At 47.8% G+C, this 22,392-nt stretch overlaps 1 protein-coding gene across 1 annotated transcript; it reads left to right on the top strand.

The window, feature by feature from the left end:
- Positions 1–5,017: 5,017 nt before the first annotated feature.
- On the top strand, positions 5,018–18,645 carry ETFB (electron transfer flavoprotein subunit beta). The gene is made up of 7 exons (XM_066638869.1): positions 5,018–5,104; positions 7,079–7,237; positions 12,334–12,492; positions 13,109–13,171; positions 15,235–15,393; positions 15,807–15,994; positions 18,399–18,645. Exons 1-6 carry the CDS (start codon positions 5,042–5,044, stop codon positions 15,975–15,977), a joined length of 774 nt encoding a protein of 257 aa, XP_066494966.1. The 5' UTR covers positions 5,018–5,041; the 3' UTR covers positions 15,978–15,994; positions 18,399–18,645.
- The last annotated feature ends 3,747 nt before the right edge of the window (positions 18,646–22,392 follow it).

Below are 22,392 nucleotides of genomic sequence, written 5' to 3' on the forward strand. Positions count from 1 at the left end.
GTTAATGTTCCATAAGTCCTTTTGCAGGTCAGTCTTATGGGTCTGATGTTCTTAAACTTTCATTCTTCAGGGAAACTTTTTCACATGGCCTTTTCTGATGGGGACGGCCTGGGCATCTGTCACCAAACCCCCTGCACCTTGCAGAGGATTCTGGGACATCACCAGCCTTAAAGGGTACAAAGAAACTCAGCACAAAGCCACAAGACTCCACTGTCCCTGTGATGACACAAATCTGGTGTATTTTAGTTCCAGTGGCTCCATGTAGAACTGTCTAAATAAAAAGACAAGCACAAGGTAGACCTTGGTCTCCTCGGCCAGTTGCAAAGGCTAGAGTGGCATTCATAGCCTGAGCTTCTGGTACTCAATCAAAAGCTGCCATAAGACCATATAAACAGGGGAGCTGCCTCCTAACATGTTAAGCCATTGGTTTGTCAAGCTCAGAATTGCTGGCACTGACTGGTAGAGGTACTCCAGGGCTTCAGGGTGGGTTACTGTTGGCCATGGCTCTCGATTGGCACAGATAGGGTCTCTGCCACTTTTCAATAAAATCTTCACAGCTGTCAGCCCAGAGTCAAAGTTTGCTCCAGGCCAGGGGTGACCAAACTTGCTTAATTAATGTAAGAGCCACATATAGTAAACTTCAGATGTTTGAGAGCATCTTGGAGAATGATTCGGGAACAACTGGTTTGGGGAGAAGCTGAGATGAGAAGTAAGGGAGTGGGGCAATGAGCAGAAAGAGAAGCTAGGATGAGCTTTCATGTGTCATTGCCTTTCTCTTCCTCCTCCACAGTCTACATCATTGGGTCTATCATCTTCATGATGATTTCTGCTATGACTGCCTATGGGTCCGTGATCACTGGAACACTCAGTCTCACGCCCCTCCCACAACCAAGGAAGCCATCATGGTCATATCTAACCATTACCTTCTGTTTCATCTCGGGTAAGAAGACCTTTTATATGACTTACCATTTCTTGCTGAAAACACCTTGGAGCATGGCCACCTAGCTCTCTTCAGAGTAACACAGCCCAAACAGCATTTATCTGTGGTTGCTTTCTTTATGATGAGCACAAAACAGGGCATTGTACATTGGATATTTTTGTGCTCCATTCATGACAACTTGATTGCATTCGATTGCTAGGAAGGGGAGGGATCACAGCTCAAGGAGAGAGCACATGTTTGCATGGGGAAAGCTTCAATCCCTGGCATTGCTAAGTGTGGCTAGGAAGAAACCACAAGGTAACTAGACAACATGCAGACAAACTAAAAAGCCCCATCCGTTGTGGCCTTTGTGACGAGTAACCTGATAATTTTGGTTGCCCGTTTCTGCCCCAGCATGAATGTTTCAGATGAGCTTTGGGTAACGAAGCAAGGAGAGATTGGGTGATGTATGTGTAAACATATATGTGAGCCCCCCCCCTTCCATGCTCATCTTCCCAGGCTTTTCTCCCTCTCCTGTTTTGAGGTGCATTTACACTGTTGTTGCTCTTCAAGCATGGCTGGCCATTGCGCCAGATTCTGGGGAGAAGATGGGTCAAGGAAAAGAGAAACTCTCTGACCTCTTTGGAAACCAGTGGACACAGACCTAACCCCTTCTCCTTCCCACTCTCCCTCTCTCACTGGCTCTTGTCCTTCAGGCTTCTCAGGAGGGATGGGCCTCTTCAATTACATGAGATCCGCGACCCAGGAGCCCAGCACGTTCCTCGGGTGGTCTCTGGCACCAGGGTGGCTCTCTGTCTTTGTGGTTTCTTTGGCAGGTATGAGATGCAACATTCAACACAATGGAGGGGTGGGTACAAACAAAACTGACAAAAGGGAGACCTTCCTGAATCCAGGTTGAGGAAGGCTAAGGATGGGGCTCCATGTCAGCTCTATCTTCGCAGCAGTAGTACTGGGTATATGGCAGGCAAGCCCCTCCCCAATCTGCAACCTGAGGCGCTAGCCTCAATTGGCCTCACATACAGGTTGACCCTGCTGAAAGCAAATTTCCCAAAAATAGCAACACACCCAGCCTTGAAGCGCAACAACAGTGTAACTTGCCATTGTGTGTGTTTAGTGTGTATACCACACAAAACCGAAAATCAAATTTTCTGCACAGGTCACGACCCAAATTCCAAGCCAAACAGAGCAGAATTCTGCTACCTGGGCACAGTGTCCATTAGACAACATTGCATAATTTTGTCCTAATTTTCATACCTCCGTTACTCTGGTTGTGTAAGGCCCAGAGAAAAGGCAAGACACTGCAGCTTCACCCTCAATTACTGCTAGTCTTATGCAGTCTTCTTCTGGGCTAGAAACTTACTATCTTTCCACGCTCCCTAACATGAAACTGAGGGTCTCAGACAGCTGAATACTGTACCCATGTTAGAGACTATTAGAGTCTCACTAATTTCATTTGGGCTGGCCCCAGGCTTAGCACTTTGTCTGAGGAATGCAGAGCTATACTCAAGTATGCTTCACTTAGAAATTATGAGGAAGTGCCCCCAGGTTTAGCGTTGTCCTTCTCTGACAATTACCAGGGTCCACCTGCCCAGGAGATTGACTGAGATGTTTGCTTCAGGGTGGTATACTGGCAGGGGGTACCTGCTATCCATCACCATCTGTTCCCTATCCCCATCCTTCTTCTGACTTCAAAAGGAAAAAGAATGAAGCAGAAGGGGAGGTGTGGAGGAGGGAAGACTGTGGGCTACAGTGTCAGAGACACTCTGGCTCACCACTCTGTACATCCTCTTCCACTGTTCTCCCCTTTCTTTTCAAAGAGCAGGAGAAGGATGAGGGTGGGTGTCTGGCACACCTCTTTGAGAGCCAGGTGATCTTAGGCTAGCCCTGTCAAGCGCTGAATCTAGGGAAAGCAGGGGGCCATGGCTAAGGAAAATATCAGCGTTGGGATCCAGGAATGCTGAAGCACATCAATTCACCCTTTATCTGGAAACAGCATCCCCCAGCTTCAGAGTGACGGAATAGAGACAGGGAGGGTCAGGCCTCTGATGACTCAGCCCACTGCAGCTCCTAGGAGACTGATTTATTTGGACATGGGGGGGGCTCCCCCCTCCAGCTACAACCAGTTTTCTTTTGCTTTGTAGGAGCATGTCACTTTGTGGCAAAGAGATGGGAGGAGGAGATGTTTGCAGACACATTTCCCACCTGCACGACTCTGTACACATTGGAAGAGGACATGGCAGGGGCTTCAGCAAACTATGGACACCCTAAATTGAAGAAAGAAGTTCCAGTGCCAACTCCAGTCGTGTGAATTCAGCAGCCGGATATACAAGCATTGGCAAGCGAATACGTACGCACCGTATGTGCCCTCCAGACCCAATGGGATGCCAGCCTTGGAAATCAGGATAAAAGAGATGTAGCGACAGGATTCGGTGCCGCAGCTCATCTCCCTGGCAGAGATCAGACGTCAGACATCACTCTATGTTCAGGTTCCTGCACCGGGTGGCACAGTCTGTTTTTCTCAGGTGAAAAGTGACGAGCGATGACATCAGAGTATGGTGGCGTCGTTCTCGTCAGGAGAAGAGGAAGGAGAGAACTCCCAGTAGAGAATGCAGCCTCTGATGTTTCCTTGGGTTTGTGTACTGTCTTTTTTTCATCTTTTCTTTGTTACCCCTTAATAAACTTTTCTGATATGCTCATCTTATGTCTTTCATTTGTCTGGAGAGTTATTGGAGAATTCTTGCCCCTTTCTTATCCTGATGCCCAAAGTGCACGGCAGGGAAAATGTCACTTTTTAAAATGACACTTTATCAGGACCCACCTAGGTTCAGCAGACTTCAAAAAGGGAGGCCTAGAAAGAAATATTTTTATTTATTAATTAAGTAATAATAACCAGGAAAAGACCCTCAAACTTTCTCTCTCTATATTTACACATGCTTGCAAACTGCAGAAGCTGAGCTCTTTGCAGGGTTTATTTATTTAGCGTATGGCATATTATACATTGACTTATAAAACCATTAAACTAGATCAAATATCAATGTCCAGTGTGTCCAGCCATTCAAGGACATAGTTACCTTCATTGAAAAAGTCAGGCCATGGGCCAGTATACGCCCTCAGTTTGCAGCCAGACACAATGTGGTATATGGTTTGGTGGGAAAACCCGCAATTGCACTGTGGGGTAGATACTAGCTCCCATTTAAACACTGAGTCCTGGCAAATACCATGTAGGGTACGAATCCAGTTCAAATCCTGTTTAAAAACAGATCCTTGTTTGCAGGGTAATTATAGAGACTATAACATCTGATTTCTGAAATAGCTTCAGGGCTTGAGGCAATTACTTATGTGATCTTTCCATCACCCTTTGGCGATCCACCAAAAATCAGGCTGCGACCCACCAGTGGGTCCCAATCCATAGTTTGGGAATTACTGTACTAGAAAAGAAATAGGAAAATGTGATGTTTTAATTTGGGGGTATGAAGATGACCACATGCCACAGGTTAGCATTCCAGCTTCTTCTGCAGGCCAAGCAAGGCTGCTTGCAAAGTGTTTTTTTAAATGTTTTTGTGACCCACCAAAAATCGGTTCAGGACCCACTGGTGTGTCCCAACCCACAGTTTGGGAAACAAAGTGCAATGCAATTTTAATGCTCATTGAAGCTGTGCTAAAATCCTGAGTCCCTCCATAGATTTCTAAGGGTCGCTGTCACCCCCTCCCACTTAAAAAAAAAATGCCTATCATTATTAAACTTGTTACCATTACTTGGAAGCAGTGAAAAAATTACTACAAAACCGAACCCGGAATCCCCCTTCCACAGCAGCTACGTGACTCTAGCGTTTTTTTAGTCTGCCTTTCAATGCGATGAACTACAAAAAGACATGCCAGCATCACTCCGCCCTGTTGCTGAACGCCCCGTCCCCTGCGCTGTTGTGATTGGCTGTTGAAAATTGGAAGCCGGCTCCCGATTGGACGATGCGGGCACGCCTCTCTAGATGAACTCTGCCCTCTGATTGGAAGACGGCTTCTTCCGCTTGGCATCTGATTGGCTGGACTCTTCTCCTCGGCTTCTGATTGGCTGGGTAAGGGTGACCGTGAACGGGACGCAAGATGGCGGCGGCCGGGCTGAGGGCGATGGTGGGAGTGAAGCGGGTGATTGACTACGCGGTGAAGGTGCGTCCCTCTCGGACTACTGGGTCCTCCCCACCTCCCACCCTGAGGCTCCTTCCCTGTTGCCCTTCTCATCCTCGCTCGCCCCCCCAGCGGTCTTTTCGACCCCTGACGTTACAGTGACATCATGACGCACAGTCCACTTCCTGCGTGCTGACGTCACCGAGGGCCCACGTGGGCTCCTGAGCCTGCATGTGCAGGAGCAGTCTACCTTGAAACACCAAACCTTGGGGTTTTATGGCCTTTCTTTAACCCTCTGCTGTGTGGGCTCCTTGGAGGTGCTTGGCCAGCCCCGGCAGGGGGAGCGACCTGCCCTTGAGTGGCACCTTGGGTGCTGTGTTCACTGAGGGAAGGTGGCATGAGGCCCTGAGAAGGGCCCCCCTCCCTCCCTGCTGGGGCAGGCCGAAGGGGGCCCATCTGGTCCAGCTTCCTGTCACCTGTGATGGATTTTCCCTCCTTTAATCCCCCTTTAAAGGCATCCAGGTCAGACCACATCCCATGGCAAGGAGTTCCACAGACTCATGACATGCTGGGTGAATCCCCTTTTAAAGCATCCAGGCCAGACCCCACCACCACATCCTGTGGCAAGGGGTTCCACAGACTCACGACATGCTTGGCAAATTCCCTTTAAAAGCATCCAGGTCATACCCCATTACCACATCCCGTGGCAAGGAGTTCCACAGACTCATTACGCGCTGGGTAAATCCACTTTTATAGCATCCAGGCCAGACCCCATCACCACATCCTGTGGGCAAATCCCCTTTTAAAGCATCTAGGCCGGACCCCATCACTACATCCTGTGGCAAGGAGTTCCACAGACTCATTACGTGCTGGGTAAAGGTTTCTCTAGTCCAGTGGTTCTCACACTTTTAGCACCAGGGCACAGTTTTTAGAATGAGAAACTGTAAGGACCTACCGGAAGTGATGTCATGACTGGAAGTGACATCATCAAGCAGGAAAATTTTTAACCAACCTAGGCTGCAATGCTACCCACACTTACTCAGGAGTAAGTCCCATTTACTATCAAAAGTATATACATAGTAGTCTTTTAAAAGTACAGATCTGTAATGTTTCCCCAAATGCAGTTACATACCATGGAAGCATCAAGTCTAATATATTTAAAATAAAATATTGGAATGAAACCCACCTGAAATTGGCTCACAGTTTGAGAAACAACGCTCTATCCTATATCCTGCTCTACCTCCCTGACTTTTTTTTTTTTGCATTGCCATTAAAAATTGGGGGGGGGGAGTGAGGGGAAGTGTAGGTTTTAGTGTTGGTTATATATTGAGCTGGCCTAAATTAATGGCTGTAAGACTGAACTGTGAATTGGGGTTTCCTCATTTTGCATGTCACCTCTGCTATGAAATCATTAGTGGCCTTTGATAAGCCATTCTCTCTTGGCCTCAGTGTTCCCAACTGCAACAGGGGGATAATAACACAGCCTTAAAATTCTTTCTGTTGTCAGTTCATAACAGTTGTATAGTCCATTTTCTGAGTACGCAAAGTGCTTATCATGTGTTGTCCTGATGCAGTCTATACAACGACACTGCAGGGTAAAGCAACATTATTATCTCTGTATTGCAGATGGAGAACAGTGAAGGTGGGCTTACCTATGGCCCACCTACTGAGTATGGCAGAGGAAAGGTTGAAACTGAGAAAGTCCTGATTTGTGTCTCTGTCTCTTAGCTACTACAATGCAACTCTTAGACAAGTCATTTGTGCTGATGACAGAAACATGGAATACCGTCATGGCTGTTCAAAAAACAGAGGTGTTGGGAGGAGATTCATTCCTACAGGAGTTATATATTGGTGTCATTCATATATCCAATTGGCTTGGCATTGACTCTTCTCCTGGTTTTATGTGCATCCAGCCACTTCCTTACATGCCCAAAAGAAGGGTGGGAATTTCAGCCCGTGTAAGTTTGTGCCCCAATTCCAGGAGCAACTTCCCTTACAGAGCTGTCTCTCTCACAGGTGCGGGTGAAGCCGGACAAGTCAGGCGTGGTGACGGATGGGGTCAAGCACTCTATGAACCCCTTTTGCGAGATCGCCGTGGAAGAGGCTGTCCGCCTCAAGGAGAAGAAGATAGTCTCCGAGGTGGTGGCTGTCAGCTGTGGGCCACAGCAGTGTCAGGTGAGGGTGCTGCCTCCTAGAGGAGAGAAGAAGACATTCAGGAAAATCCTGTTGGCATCCTTCAGTCTCTGAATAGTGGTTCTGGAACAGAGTGTCCTCTCCAGTACGCGAAGCCTGGGTAAAGTAGATATGGAGGATAGACTGTTACCCATGCAGCAAATCACCCCTCTCCACATCGCTGAAATGGTCCAATGGAAAGGCAGAGGCCAATACAGTTGGTTCCAGCGGCGTCACAGGAGTTTCCAGAATGTGAGTGTGTTCAGCCATGAACTGCCTCAGGGACTCCAGCTCCGAATTTTGCCTTGAGGTTGACTCCTGAAGCCTTTTCCATAACTGGATGTAGCCACAAGGCAGTGGAGGTTTGGGATCAGAGTTTTCCTTCTCTAAGATGAGCTGCCTTTCCAGGCTGAGGAGTCCCATCTACCCGGTGGCTGTTTAGTCGCCTCTTACGACAAGTACAGCCAAACTGAGGGCCTATTCTTATCCCCCAGGGCTAAAATTCAGGGCAAAGGAGAGAAGCTTATCAAGCAGGACTAGAGTTTAGGAGTATCTTTTTGTCTCTTGGGATCTGTCTGTGGCCTTGCCTGTTGATAATATCTCACAATCATTCCATATGTTCCTCTGTCATTGCTGCTTTATCCCAGTCAGTTGTTGCTACTTAATCTTTCTCCTACCCCATATTTTCTTCCCAGGCATGCATTTACACCTGACCCGTAACCTCTCTCCTGCTTAGGTCAATTTCAGTCCCTTTGATGGTTTGTTTTATGCAAAGGGGTGTGTTCGTGCGTGCGTGTGTGTGTGTGTGTGTGTGGTGTTTTTTGGGGAGGAATGTGGCATCTAGGATAAAACTTAATTCCTGGCTGAAAACAGAATGCTAGACTACCCCTGACCTGCAAGGCTGTTATGTATTTTTAAGAATGTTCTTTCACAAATAGGGGGAGGGAGTCTTCAAAAGCCACTTTATATGGAGTTAGACCAGTATTTCATCCAAGTCAGTAGTGTTGGCGCAGGCTGGCGTGTGCCAGTGCTCCAGGGTGTCAGGTAGGGGTTGTGCTCTTCCCTACCTGCAGATAGCAGAGACTGAACCTCTTCCACTGAGCCACAGACCTCCCCCCTGGTCTGGAGAAACTGGATCTGAGCTTCATCCTCTTCTCCCATGTCTCTTCCCTAGCAGCATGATGAGCACAGATGAGCACGTTAAGGATTCCCAATTGCTCCACATTAATCAGGTTTCAAGTGAAGCATGCAGATGGCTTTGACCAAATGAACACAGTTTATTCTTTTCTAAATTTTATGTATACTCTACTTCTCAGTCAGGATCAACTCCCAAGTTTATGGTTTATGGTATATGAAATAAACCATGGTTCAGCCAAAACTTATCTGATTGGCTTACGTAGCAAAAGGTGACTGACAAGCAGGTTACAATAAGGTGCTGGCTATGACTGTTTCAGCCTCAGTAGGAGGGCAAAGTGCAGCCCTTCCCTGAAGCACCCTCTCCAGGAGCAGAGCTGGTGGGGGGGGGGGAGGTGAGGTGAGGAATCCAGCACAATCCCTCTCTGTCCTTTTAAGAGAGCTGTCAAGGTGTCTTCCAGCTAGCAATCTGTCTCATGGTATTGCTGATCTCCTCTCTGTTGCTGTTGGAAGCACAAGTTTAACATGCTGAGGCTCCTTCCTGTCTGCTGGCTTACGGAACGGACTTTGCTTTCAAAACGTGGAATACTAAGTCAAGTGCTTTACAGTGCTAGGTTTGGGTTAACCATTGCTTAGGAGGCTGCCCACCAGGTGGCACCAGCTGCATGCAAGAGAAGTTTCTGCAGGACATGGAGGGGGTGGGGGTTGTTGCAGCATGTTGAAGGGGCCGTAGTTCCTTTCCAGCTGTTGGGGTTTGAAGCAGTGCAGGCTCTCTTGGGGGACAAACCACTGCTGTGTGGCTTGTCTGTATGCACTGAAGGGGGCTACCTGGCCTGATGCACACAACTCAGAGAGAGCTTGGGTACTTAAGGAGAATGGGGGGCTCCATTGAGTAGCTTTGGAGTAACCAAAGGCAAAGGAGGAAAGGACTCTCAGCATCTTGAATAGTTCTGCAGTAAAGTGAATGTTGGCAGTTGTAACTTTTCATTCAAGAGGTGAGAATCTGTCTGCTAAAATTCTCTCTACCTGTTGGAGAGAAGACCAGGATAGAACAACTTGCTTAAGGCTGCTGATGGTATCATCTAGTGTGTGTTTACTCAGAAGTAATCCCCAGTGTGCACGATGGGGCTCACAGCCAGGACTGCAGTGTGCATGGGCTGAGTACAGGCTGGAATCTGGGTCTCTTTCAACCAAAGCTAGGACTATTGCTAACATTTTTTTTTATCCCACACTTCCTCCAAGAAACTCGGACCACCAATCATGGTTCTTTGCCTCCATCTTTTCAATGTCGTAAGGTTAGGTCAGCCTGAGAAATGGTGGTTGGTCCAAGATTACTTAGTGAGCTTCCTGGTGGAGGTGGGATCTGAACACTTTTCAGCTTGTGTGCCGTGCATGTTGGGGTGCCGTGAAAGGCTCGCAGGTGTGCTGCTGGAGTTTGGAGCACAGCGGTTAAAAATTGCTGGAAAACTCTTTGGGGATTCCGTGGCTTTGTTTCTGTGTTTTCTCGGGCAGCTGTCTGTACTAATGAATTGTCTGTCCCTCTGTTCCGCTGAAGGCCGACAGAGAAAGAAGGACAGACAATTTGTTACTAGAGACAGCTGCCGAGAAACAAAGCCTCAGAACCTGGAAGAATGTCCTGGAAGCCGCCGGCAGTGACATCCCAAGAGGCGAAGACCATAGAGAAGATCATAGAGGTCAATGAGAAGAAAAATGTTGAAAATTGCTGCTCTACCTGCTAAACCATACTGCCTCTTAAAAAAGCCGTTGCTCTAATTCTTCCACAGTGGGGCTTAATGTAGTATGTGTGGGGCTCCCAGGCAGTCTCCCGTCCAGGTGCTACCAAGGTCTTTTTACCTTCAGCATGGTTTTGTTCATATGCCCTCAGCCTCCCCCCCCCCCATGCCTGTGGAGCATCATTGGTAAGGTGGCAGTCCTGTAGCGAGGTGTACCCTTTCCATTCAGTTATCACGTACATGGGAAACTGCCTCACCATGAGTGAGATCCTTGATCCATCTAGGACAGCACTGCAGGGATTTGAGAGGTGGGGGGGCGTGTCTTCCCCAGCCCTACCTAGAGATGTCTTGAATTCCATCCAGACAATGCAGAGCAGTCTCCAAGCTGCAGCATCTCTCAAGGTCCGGCTCCCTCTGTGCGTGTGCCTGAGCTTCTCTAGCCTGTGCCAGTAACCGGTCCAGACATGCCTCTCTCGCCTCCCCCTCTCCCCAGATCTGCCTCTGCTCTATTTTCTGTCAGCAGCGGCTTCTTGACAGCCCCACCGTCACCAGCTATTTTCTGCACCGCTGCTCCCGCTTCCCGGTGACCTTCACTCGCAGGGTTGCTCTTACGAATCCCCCTTTTTTTACAGCCCTCCACCTCCTTCCCCTCTGCCGGCAGTTGGCATTCCTCAATCTCAGTGATTGGGGGGAAAGATGGGACTTTCCTCTGTGGTTGCTTTTCTGTCCCTGTCCCCCCATGCTGCCAATCACTGCCTCTGGTTATATGGGGAAGTCAGTTGGCATGGGAATATGGTTGATATGTCTGGTGTGTGTGGGGGTGTTTGTGAGTTCTTGGCTTTGTTCCCAGTGGGACAGGTATCCCCTTCCCCATAGACTCTACTGTTGTCATCAGTGGAACCAGAAAGAAATCTCAAATGGCTGCATCCAGTATCCTATGTTGTCAAAACATAGTGTTATCTTGGTTGCTTTATCATTGCCTGACCTGCATAGGGCTGAATAAATACTTCCATTTGAGCAAAATGCCCACCAAATGGTCTTGTTTTCGATAGAGTAGCAGTGCTGGTGGCTACTTCTCCCATACAATGCCGACTTTCATTGTTCACCCTGGATTCCCAGGCATGGTAGTCCCAGGATGTAAAACATAAGTCCCACAGGCCAGATGTAGCCCCTGGAAGCAATTTATCTGCCCCCCATACTAATTCGGCTCTCCCAGCTTGATAATTGGGCTCATATCTTGAAAACACAAACAAGTTTTGCACATTTTCTCTTCTGATTTGCAGCTAACGAGTTTCAGAGTGCTTTTTTCTGGCCATCATCTGCTTAATGATGCCACTTTCTGCTTAAAGATGTGAATTACGGCCTTCAGCAGGCACCATGAATGCTAACTTTGGCCCTCTATATGAAACAAGTTTGATGTTCCTGTGGTGTGTTTAGTTCATTGGCTTACAGACAGACCAAATGTATCTAAATCTACCAATCCAAATTCCAGGCTTGATGTGCTGCATCCCAAGGATAGCCTTCACCCATCCAATCCTACCCAAATCCCTCAGTTGCCTTTAGAGGCCCAGTGCTTGGCCTGATCAGCTGCATAGCCATTGGTGTTGTGGTCTTGGTTCATGGTTTTTTTTGGTGGTGGCCCCTCAGTTGTGGAACAGCCTCCTCAAGGGGAGATCCAGCACTTTCCCCCCTCTATTCTTGTAAGAGAGCCGTTGAGGTGTATTAATTTCAACAGAGACTTGGGCTTTGATTTTATCTTCTCTGTCTTGGAGCTGCCTTTTTAGTGATGTTTCAATATTTAATGGATAGTCTCTATTTTATTGGTTGTTTGCAGTAATATTGAATGCCCTTTTTGTAATGAAGCAGCTCATAAATACCATGAAATAAGCAAAACAGCACATGGTCCACTGACTGCAGAAGCTGCATCAGAATGCAGAGGGGATTGAATGATAGCAGAGACTAAGCTGCGTTGGAATTTCTGTAAGTTCTGAGGCAGAAAGAGGACCCAATCCTATCCAATTTTCCATTGCCTATGGAGCTGTGCCCATGGGGCATGCTCTGCATCCTGTGGTGGGGAGGCAGTCACAGAGGCCTCTTGAAGGTATGAGAACATTTTTTCCCCCCTTACCTCAAGGCTGCATTGCAGCTGCACCAGTGCTGGAAAGTTGGATAGGATTGGGCCCAGAGTCTCCTGTAGCTGGGTTGTTCTTCAACTCTTTGTTATACCTGCAGGAGACAATCCGCACGGCCCTAGCGATGGGGGCTGACCGCGGGCTGCACGTGGAGATCTCCCCGAAGGACTACGAGAGCCTTGGCCCTTTCCAGGTTTCAAAGATCCTGGCTGCACTGGCCAAGAAGGAGGGTATCAATCTTCTGCTGCTGGGCAAGCAGGTGAGCAAGACTAGAGGTGAAGGGCTGGCCATAATTTTGGAATTATGCTTCCGCTGTTGAGTCTTCCTGAAAACTCCAACTTTGCTCAAGTGTCATTATGGTGAACTGACTGCATGTTGTCCCCTTGTGAGCCACGTATTTCCCTCTCTGTGGACAGGTATTCCCAGAAGGCCATCCTCAAGAGAGCGTTTTAGAGCTCTGTGCCATGGCCACCCACCCCATTTTGTTTCCCCCCTCCGGTTGTCTTTGTTGGAAAGCCTGATTCCCGCAGGCTTGGTTTGATCTTTGCAAGCTCTGCAGTGTCAACAGGCCAGGGGTTTATTATTTATTTTTTCACATTTTTAAATTGCCTTTAAATTGAGCTCAGGGATGGTATACATGGTTCCTTCCCTCCTTTTCTTCTCACAACAACCCTGTGAGGTAGGTGAAGCTGACAAACAGTGACTGGCCCAAGGTCACCCAGGAAGTTTCATGGCTGAACGGGGATTTGAACCTGGGTCTTCCAGGTCTCCCAAACCACTGCACCATCCTGGCTCTCTTTGCATTCTGGTGCGCTTTGCCCTGAAGGAGACAGTTGTTTCTTTCTTGCCCTTGATCGCCCTCGCTTATCTTTCAGGCCATTGACGACGACTGTAACCAGACAGGGCAGATGGCAGCAGCGTTTCTTGACTGGCCTCAGGTAATATGGGAGCGTGAGTGCATGTTATGTGGAATAAATGGATGTTGGCCTCCTAATGAAGATAGACAAGCTCAGACCTGGTGTAAATGTTACTCATACCACAAATATATCGGCGGCCATAGCAGTTGAGGTGAATCGTTAGAGGTAGGTAAACTTGCCAAGCAGGTTTTTTTTTTGCCCTTGATCCCCATGGAAGATATCCCATGATGCATAACTTGCTCTTAGGATGCCTTTGCACACACAGCTCTGGCATTCAAAGGGTACCAACCCTTCAGAGAGAACCATAAAGCCTTTTCAGGCTAGGTAGTGTTCCCAAGATTGATCATTCTGGTATTTGCATGCACTGCTGTGGAGGAAAAATGGCACCACCGCATGCGTTCTCAATCTACATTTTTTTATTAGCAGCACTTTTATCTTGTCTTTCACTCTGGCTTTCACCCAAAGTAGCTTACAAAAAAACAAATACCCAAAAAATCATAAAATCACAAATCAAATTGTACTATAATGTAAAAAAGCATGAAATTGGTTATGGCGCACTTTGCCCCCCCCCCCCCCAATCCTGCAGATTCATCATAGATAACTTAAGGGAGATTCCTGAGGTGGACCTCCTCAGAAACTGCCCATGGTCATGCTTGTAAAACAATCTAGCTTGTCACGTAGATTATCGGCTAACCACAAGGCAGGGTTATCATCAGACCAGGGCTTCGTTTCCATACATAGCAAGGGTGTAACCTGAGAAAAGCAAGTCTGGGTACAAAGAGTGCGGTTACAAAGTCTGAGGTTAAGGCTTCCCGCTATATCTTCCTGCCCTGTTCCGTACAGACAGCTGTTTTCTCGTCCCCAGTCAATAAGTAACTCAACAAGGCAATGCAGTATTCATTATCAGTCCTCGTTTCTTTAGGTGTCGGTTCTGGGGTGGCTTTTAATGCAGATGAGAATAGATTAGCCAGGGCAGTGAACTAAACCACAAATGTCCTGCTTCTTAACTCTGGGCTTTTAACGTTCTGCTTGTTTAAATGTAGCTTGTTTGAATTTTGATATAAGCCCCCTTGCTGGATAGTTTGATGGGCAGGTGGGATAGGAATATCTTAAATAAAATTAATGTAAGGTGCAGTTACCTGTATCATATTGAAAGGAAAGAGTCCTCTAGGGCCTTTCCCAAACTGGTGGGTCGTGACCTACCCGGGGAACCTGAAATGGGCCATTCCCCCTTAAGGGCCCAAGAATGGGTGCCCTGACTGGGCCACAGTAATCGTGGCACTGCCGGGAGTAAGGTTTTCTTTAACTTATCTAGGAGGTTGCATTGGCCACTGGGAGGTTCTGGGAGGCTTGCAGTTCATTTCTGGTTTCCTATTGGAGCTCCTGACAGAGGCCAGCACAACCCCCCAGGTAACTGTGAAAGCCTCTGGGTCCCTCTGGTGCCTTGATTGCTGCAGTGCTCTCCCCACCCCACAAACACTTACCAGGGCTCCAGAGTTTGAGTAGGGCTTTGGGAACTGCTTCTTTAGGCTATCTGTTGTAATCCTGCATAGGATCAAGTGCATACCTAATGCGTGCATGCCCCCTCCCCTGTTTAACAACAGAAAAAGAAAGAAGCAACTGAGCTGTCTGTCTGAGTAACAGAAAGTTGCCAGATTTCTAGAGAAATTCATGCATATCCCTGGCTTCTTGACAGCATCTCAGGCCACTGTCCTTTTAGTGGCTCCCTGGAGGACCATGCATCTGCAAACTCACTCTAGCTGATGTCACTGGCTCACTGCTGGTTCCAGAAATGAATCTGATCTGACTCTCTTGTTGCACTGAGTTGCGCAACGGTCGTGGTAGTTTGGTTCAAGGCGTACAGAAAACGTCTGGGTGTGCTTATTCTTGGCAATGATTCTGTGGAATAGTTGAGGCTGCAAGAGAACCAACTTCACAGCTCCAAAGCAACTTTTTGGAGAGACAAAAGTGCTCCACTGATCAGCACAGTTCCGCTTTTGCTCACAGAGCTCTACTTGGTTGGCTTCTAATACCTGCCTTTCCCTGCTTTTAATCTGATCCTTTTCGTCCTCTCCCTTTTGCAGGGAACGTTTGCCTCAGAGGTCACCGTGGACGGGGACTGCTTGAAGGTTGAGCGTGAAGTCGACGGGGGTCTGGAAACCGTGCGCCTGAAGCTTCCCGCTGTGGTGACTGCCGACCTGCGCCTGAATGAGCCGCGCTATGCCACTCTGCCCAACATCATGGTGCGAACGGCTTCCTGGGATGGTTGGTTTACTGGCAGAGCAAACTCTTAATTGCTGGACACTGTACAGCTCTAAACTGAAGTACAGCAGGGCTCTGCTGTCACTGCAGGCAACTGTCTTGGGGCTAAGAACCCCTCCAGGGTTTTTATTTGAGAAATAATGCATTAGTTGCTGGGTGTGACCTTTGCCTCCATGAGGACTAGAAGCATTAGGCTCTAGCAGGCATTGGTGATTATTTGCATAAATGGCTTAAACCCCCAACCATGTGACATTTTGCTGATAAGAAAACTGGCAGAAGGGCAAATCTTCCACCATGTTGCCCCCACCCTGGTCCCAGTGCGGGGGGGAGGGGGAGGGGGTAGTACAGCTTTCAGCTTTCATGTCTGCTCTTCCTTTTTCATGTTCCCTCCCAGAAAGCCAAAAAGAAGAAGATTGAGGTTGTGAAGCCTTCCGACCTTGGCGTGGACCTTACCCCACGGGTGAAAACGCTGAGCGTGGAAGACCCTCCCCAGCGCAAGGCAGGGGTCAAGGTGGAGACTGTTGAGGATCTGGTTGCTAAGCTCAAGGAGAGTGGACGGATCTGAGCCTTTGGAGAGTTCTGGTAAGGAGGCTGATCATGGGGCATGAACTCGGCCCCATATATAACAGTGCATGTTTCTTCAGAAGTAAGTCCTAGTGAGTTCAACGTGACTTATTCCCTGGTAAGTGCATTTAGGATGATGGTCCAAGTCATGAAAGGCAAAGTTCCTTCTACTTTTGTATATCTTTGTTTTACATTTGTTCTTCCTTGAAGGAGCCCAGGGTGGTGTTGGGGCTCCTCTCCCCCATTTAATCCCCTTAACAACCCTGTAAGGAGGTTCGGCTCAGAGAGATAGTGACCGATCCAAAGCCACTCAGTAAAGTTTGGGTAGGGATTTGAACCCAGGTTGTTTTGGTCTAGCTGTGGTATGGCCTGATCACCACAACACACTGCCTCTCTTGTGCTGTGAGGAAGCGCCCTGCAACTCCACCACTGATGCTGCCCAGTGCCATGGCACCCTTGCCACCCCAATCTTCTAAAACAGCAGTTCCCAAACTTGCCACTGCTGTAACGCCAGAACCCAGAAGTGTGTGGTGGTGACACAGAATGCATCATGCGGTGACATCACCACCATTCACTTCCGAGTTTGGAGGCCTAATGCAAGCCTCCAGACAGTGGTAAGCGAGCCAGGGCAGGCTGGAGGGCTTTTTCGCAGCGCACGGTTTATACACACTGAGGCTCTGTCCGCCGACACACTGAGGCTCTTGCCGCTGTCTGGAGACTCGTGTTGCAGTCTCGCTGCCTGGCAGCATGTGGCCCACAACACCCCGGCAAGTGTCTTGCAACACCCTAGGGCATCTTGATGCACAGATTAGGAGCCACAGTTTTTAAGATTTAACCAGACATTGCTTAACAAATGTCTTAGCACCTATTTTTGCAGCCACAAAGTCCCTGATGTTTGCTTTGAAATGAGCAGAAATTTTTCCGGATGGTGGCTTCTGCTGAATCTGATCACTATTCCTCTTACTCAGTGTTGTCATCATTGACTGGTAGCAGCTGGTCAGAGTTTCCCATAAGGGGGTCCTTTCCAGCCCTACTCAGTGCTGCTGCCAGCAATTGAACATAGAGTTTCAAGCATACGAAGCAGGTACTTACCACTGAGCTGTAATCCTATCCCTAAGGAATTGTCTTCTCCCTGGCCAGTATTCCCAGCCCTCCTAGTCTCCATTTTTCTGGTTCCTGCTGATTATAACTTCAAATTCTTTGGCAGACTGAAGTTCAGAAATAGAGCAAATGATACCCAAACTTTGGGAAACAGGTGTAGATTTGCTGGAAGCACCCAATAACTGAATGTGGAATTTATTTACACTTCCATGGTGCTACAGCTGGGGCTCTCTTCAGAGCAGGAAGTTGAACCATGTGAACCCCAAAAACCTATTCAGATTTTTTTTGTCAGTCATCCAGAACTGAAACCAAACTGAGCAACTTCTGTTGCTTTGAACTTGAGCTGAAGTTTCCGGGGGAGGGGGATTCAGAATGGTGAGATTAAGTCTCTTACTTTGCTCGTATGAAGGAGGCAAAAGCTCTGAAGGATATGGGGTTCTTGTGTGCAAAAGGAAAATAAAATATATATTGCAGCATTAAACACGATTTTATGCAATCTTGACTCTTACACAGGTAGAGTATAGTCTTAAGAGTTTATGATGATCATCTGTGCTGGTTTCAACCGGTTCAAGGTGACTGAAGCAAAGCAAGGGAGGTTTTTGAGACTGAAATGAAACCAAAATGCATTTCAGATACCCCCAAGTTCAGAGGCCTCCGAGCACCGTTTGCTGGGGGAGCAGTGGTTGGGAGGGGGGCCTTCGGCGCTCAGTTGTGGGGCAGCTCAGAGGCATCTGATCAGTCACTGTAGAAAAAAGGGACTTGGACTTTGTCTTTGACGTGATCCAGCAGGGCTCTTCTGGTGTGCAAATCAATGGTTTGATGCCCTATTCTGTAGCCCTAAGTATAATCTTTTAGTAAGTGTCTATGTGTAATTAATCTGTGGAACTCCTTGCCGCAGGGTGTGGTGATGGCGTCTGACCTGGATGCCTTTTAAAAGGGACTTGGACAAATTTCTGGAGGAAAAGTCCATCACAGGTTGCAAGCCGTGATGGGTACGTGCAACCTCCTGGTTCTAGATGTAGGATTCCTCAGAATGCCAGATGCAAGGGAGGGCACTAGGATGCAGGTCTCTTGTTGTCTTGTGTGCTCCCTGAGACATATGATGGGCCACAGTGAGATACAGGAAGCTGGACTAGTGGAACCTTTGGCCCGATCCAGCAGGGCTTTTCTTATGTTCTTAACATAGACGCTGTACAAAAGTTTAAACCACGACAACAGAACCCTGCTTACAGGCTTGCAGTTTTAAAGAGCTTCTCAGTCATTGGCGATATTGTTCAGAAATCTGAGATTCTAATGGGCTTGAACTCCTTCTGCCTTTCAGCCTTACCCAGATCTACAGCTGAGGGCCTCCTGCTGCTATCGAGGTTGGTGAGGGAGGAGACACCCCTCCCTACATGTGCTGGCCTGCCTCACTGGAACCGGATCTCTCAGAGATTGTAACCACGCTGCCTTCCAGCCCCAGCTGGCCGCCGGAGAAGGCTGGATGGGAACCTAATTCTATTTTTCTGTATTAATGATGGGTCGGTTTGCAATAAATGTCCTGTGATCTTTGGAGGTGCTCCAAACCAGCTTTGTTCTCCAGCTTTTCTTTGTGTGTCACTAATTAATGGCTTTGGTCCTCTCTGCTGTTGTAAACGACTCTGCCCTGGGCATCACTGGGTTGGTCTATTTTTTGCCCATAATGGCTCATCCTTTGTAGAAGTGGCATCTGAATAACTCCTCCGTTCTGCCAACCATAGTTGGATGCACAGTTTTTTTCTTTGTGAAATCACTTTTAAGATCTGCAGGCTCCATACTTTCAGGCTCCGTTTGAGTTTCTTGTAGGCCATTGTGAGTCGTGATCCACCGGTGGGTCGCAACCTGATTGTTGGCAGGTCATGAAACTGACAAGCTGATAACTAGCAAGAAAAATGTGTTGATCCCTATGGAAAGTGAAACGGAGTCACGTGCATACAATTATTTGCAAGCAGGAGAACGTAGTCCATCCCAAAGGGAAGGCCAAGAGGAACTCAGTGCCACCAGAATGGTTCCAGAGCGATGAACGCAGGTCCCAAAAACACTCGAGAAGGAAAGTCCCCTCCCCACAAGCAAAATAGAAAGAAGAGCCCTATAGAAAGCAAAATTAAGCTACAGGTACATGTTTACTCATGAGTAGGCAAATGTGCCTCTACTCCTGTCTAGGCCACAAGAATGATCTGGTCTGATGAATGTGGAGCTCAGTAAATGCTCCAGAAGGTGCCCCTCCCCATAATAAAAAAGGTATAAACAAGCTTGAGCAGCTGGTCAGATGAAACTTTTTTTTTTTTAAGTCTCAGAAAGCTAGGTAGGGTCCTGATAGAATGTCATTTTAAAAAATGGGTCCCAGACCTAAAAGGTTTGGGAACCACTGTTGTAGGCCATTCATAGGCAGAGGTCGTATGGTGCAGAGTCTGCCCAAGGGCCACCCCTGCCCTGAAGTTCTATGCCACTTACTACCACTGCCACCCCACTCCTTGCTATGTTAAATGTTGCCTCTCCTTACTTGATGCTGCACCAGCTACTGTTTCTGTTCTTCTTCCCCATACCTGGATTAAAAAAAGAATTGAGCGGAAGGAGTAGGGAAGGGAGGAATAGGCAGGAGTGTCTCAATGTCTCTCTTCACCCCTCCATTTCAAATTCAGAGTGCTGGAGCAGCGGCAGAGACCAACAGTAGCTCCCCCCCCATCACTGCTCTGTCACCTGAGGCAACTGTCTCAGTCAGCGTCACATTAGGGCCGGCCCTGGGCAAGCATCTCCCTGCTTGCAGCTGGGCTCCTTCGCTGTTATCAGCAAGCAACAGAAGGCCATTTGCAGTAATAGCGTCTGAGGAAGTAGGTTACAGCCTATGAAAGTTTATGCTCTATTCAAATTGGTCTCGAAGGTGCAACTCGGCTCGCTCTTTAAATAATGATAACCAAAGAGTGACACAGCCATCCTCGTGTCGCTGGTTCATGGGAATTGCTCCCACTTCTGCTGTCATCACTTGGTTCACACACACAGTTCGTGGACTGTACCCCCTCCACCCTGAAAATGGTGATCGTGTGGTGGGTGGATCCATTGTGCAAATTTACCCATCCACAGTTCAGAGGGCCTAACTACAGAATGAGTGCGTTGACCTGGTGTGTGTGTGTTCCTTTTTAAAAACTGGGGATGGGGGAAGAACTGCCAAAGAGGCTAGGGGGACTTTCTGTCTTTGGGCCTCTTCAGCCTAGAAAAGAGACGCCTGAGGGGGGACATGACTGAGACATACAAAATTATGCAGGGGATGGACAGAGCGGATAGGGAGATGCTCTTTACAGTCTCACATAACAACAGAACCAGGGGACATCCACTAAAATTGAGTGTTGGGAGAGTTAGAACAGACAAGAGAAAATATTTCTTTACTCAGCGTGTGGTTGGTCTGTGGAACTCCTTGCCACAGGATGTGGTGACGGCATCTGGCCTGGACGCCTTTAAAAGGGGATTGGACAAGTTTCTGGAGGAAAAATCCATTATGGGGTACAAGCCATGATGTGTGTGTGCAACCTCCTGATTTTAGAAATGGGCTATGTCAGAAGGCCAGATGCAAGGGAGGGCACCAGGATGAGGTCTCTTGTTATCTGGTGTGCTCCCTGGGGCATTTGGTGGGCCTCTGTGAGATACAGGAAGCTGGACTAGATGGGCCTATGGCCTGATCCAGTGGGGCTGTTCTTATGTTCTTATGCTGTTCCAATCCCAACTGTGTACCCCTAGGTGCAATTCATAGTAGATCAAAAGCTTCCTTTTAATACAGTATTTATTTGCTTCAATGATAACTCTATGGTTCATTTTTTGGGGGATTCTTAGGCAATGGGACACCCCCAGTTTCAGAGAGGTGGGGGGAATACTCAAGCTTTCTTACAGCCCAATCCTATGCATGTCTACTTAGAAGTAAGCATTGGATTCCAGTCTGTTAACGGCTTGCATTTTGCAAAAGTTCTTGAACAGTTGTGCACTTGAGTGCACACCAGATGTGGTGTGCTTCTTGTGTGGCATTGGGAGGAGCCCCTATCCTTAGAAAGTGAGGCAGTATATTAGAGGGAACCAAATAAGAGTATTACATTGTTGTGTTTTGTCACAATCTTAAAGGGAGCGATTTGGATTTTCCTCCTCTGACATCATCGTGTCTTGTGGTGGGGAATTCCACAGGCCAGCTACAAGCTGTGTATGAAAGGCAGCTTCTGTGAGATGCTTGACTTTCTTGCTGCCTCTGGTTCATGTTTCCTAGATGTTGTCATCAGCCTTTCAGAATGCTACCTCTTTTTCCCAAACCTAGCAGGATGTTCTGCCTCACTCTCAATGATCTAAACATTTTTGAATTTGTTGCGAAAAACTGTTGACCACAGTGGCGTCGCTACAGGGGTGTGGGCCGCACCAGGCGACGCACATGGGCGAGAGGGGGGTGACACCACTACTTGCCAAAAATTTTAAAATTCTTGGTAGTTTTGAATAATACCATCATATATATCAATTGATGTGTAATTTCATGGAAAATGCAATGAAACAATAAGTATTTTAATATAACTATTCTATCAAAAGTTATAGCCAAAAAGCCAGTAAGGGCAGAGTGATGGTTCATCACCACGCTTACTGCCTGGGGCGCTGCCTCTTCTACTTCATGGGAGGAGGTCCATGATGGGGATGACACGTTGACCTTCCACACCAGGTGACGCAAACTCTAGTAGTGAAGCCACTGGTTGACCGTATCTGTCTGAATTCATGACACTTTAAAACATATTGGGGGATCATAAGGTCACTCCAATCTCAGTAACTGCTTTAGGAAGCTTCTCCAGCTTCTATCTCTTCCACACTAAGAACTACATTTCCCAGCAGACTCCTTGGGAGCTGAGCTGAATTGCTACAGAACTGCTCTCTGGTGGTCAGTTTAGCTAATTGTGTCCCTAATAAGCAACAACTGTTCTGGGTTGATTCAGCCTACTGTGCATCCTGCAATACCCAGAAAACTGTTGCAGGGAGGGGAATCAAGTGGAGGACCCCACCCAGCAGTAGCCAATCTGTACCTCTGCCTGAAACCATCCCAGGCAGCCTATCTATCACACCCGACTTGAGCTATCCCCTGTCTTTTTGGTTTTGGCTAACATCCATCTCGATGCAGTGCTATGAGTTTGCTTACTATGTTATGCTTGAATTGCACTGAATAAAGGCATTGTCCTGCTTTGGGTCAGAGTCGGCAAACCATTGGGTTGTGGTTTAACAGGAGAAGTTTAAATAAGAAGGAGATTGTTGGGAAGGGCAGGATTGGTCCGGACATGACCTCC

This window comes from Tiliqua scincoides, chromosome 10, assembly GCF_035046505.1.
Source record: "Tiliqua scincoides isolate rTilSci1 chromosome 10, rTilSci1.hap2, whole genome shotgun sequence".
NCBI classification, from domain to species: Eukaryota; Metazoa; Chordata; class Lepidosauria; order Squamata; family Scincidae; genus Tiliqua; species Tiliqua scincoides.

Coding starts and splice junctions, on each gene's coding strand:
- ETFB (XM_066638869.1), top strand. CDS start 5,042: ATGGCGGCGGCCGGGCTGAGGGCGATGGTGGGAGTGAAGCGGGTGATT. Junction 7,238..12,333: donor GTGGGCCACAGCAGTGTCAG/GTGAGGGTGCTG, acceptor TTATACCTGCAG/GAGACAATCCGCACGGCCCT. Junction 13,172..15,234: donor CGTTTCTTGACTGGCCTCAG/GTAATATGGGAG, acceptor TCCCTTTTGCAG/GGAACGTTTGCCTCAGAGGT.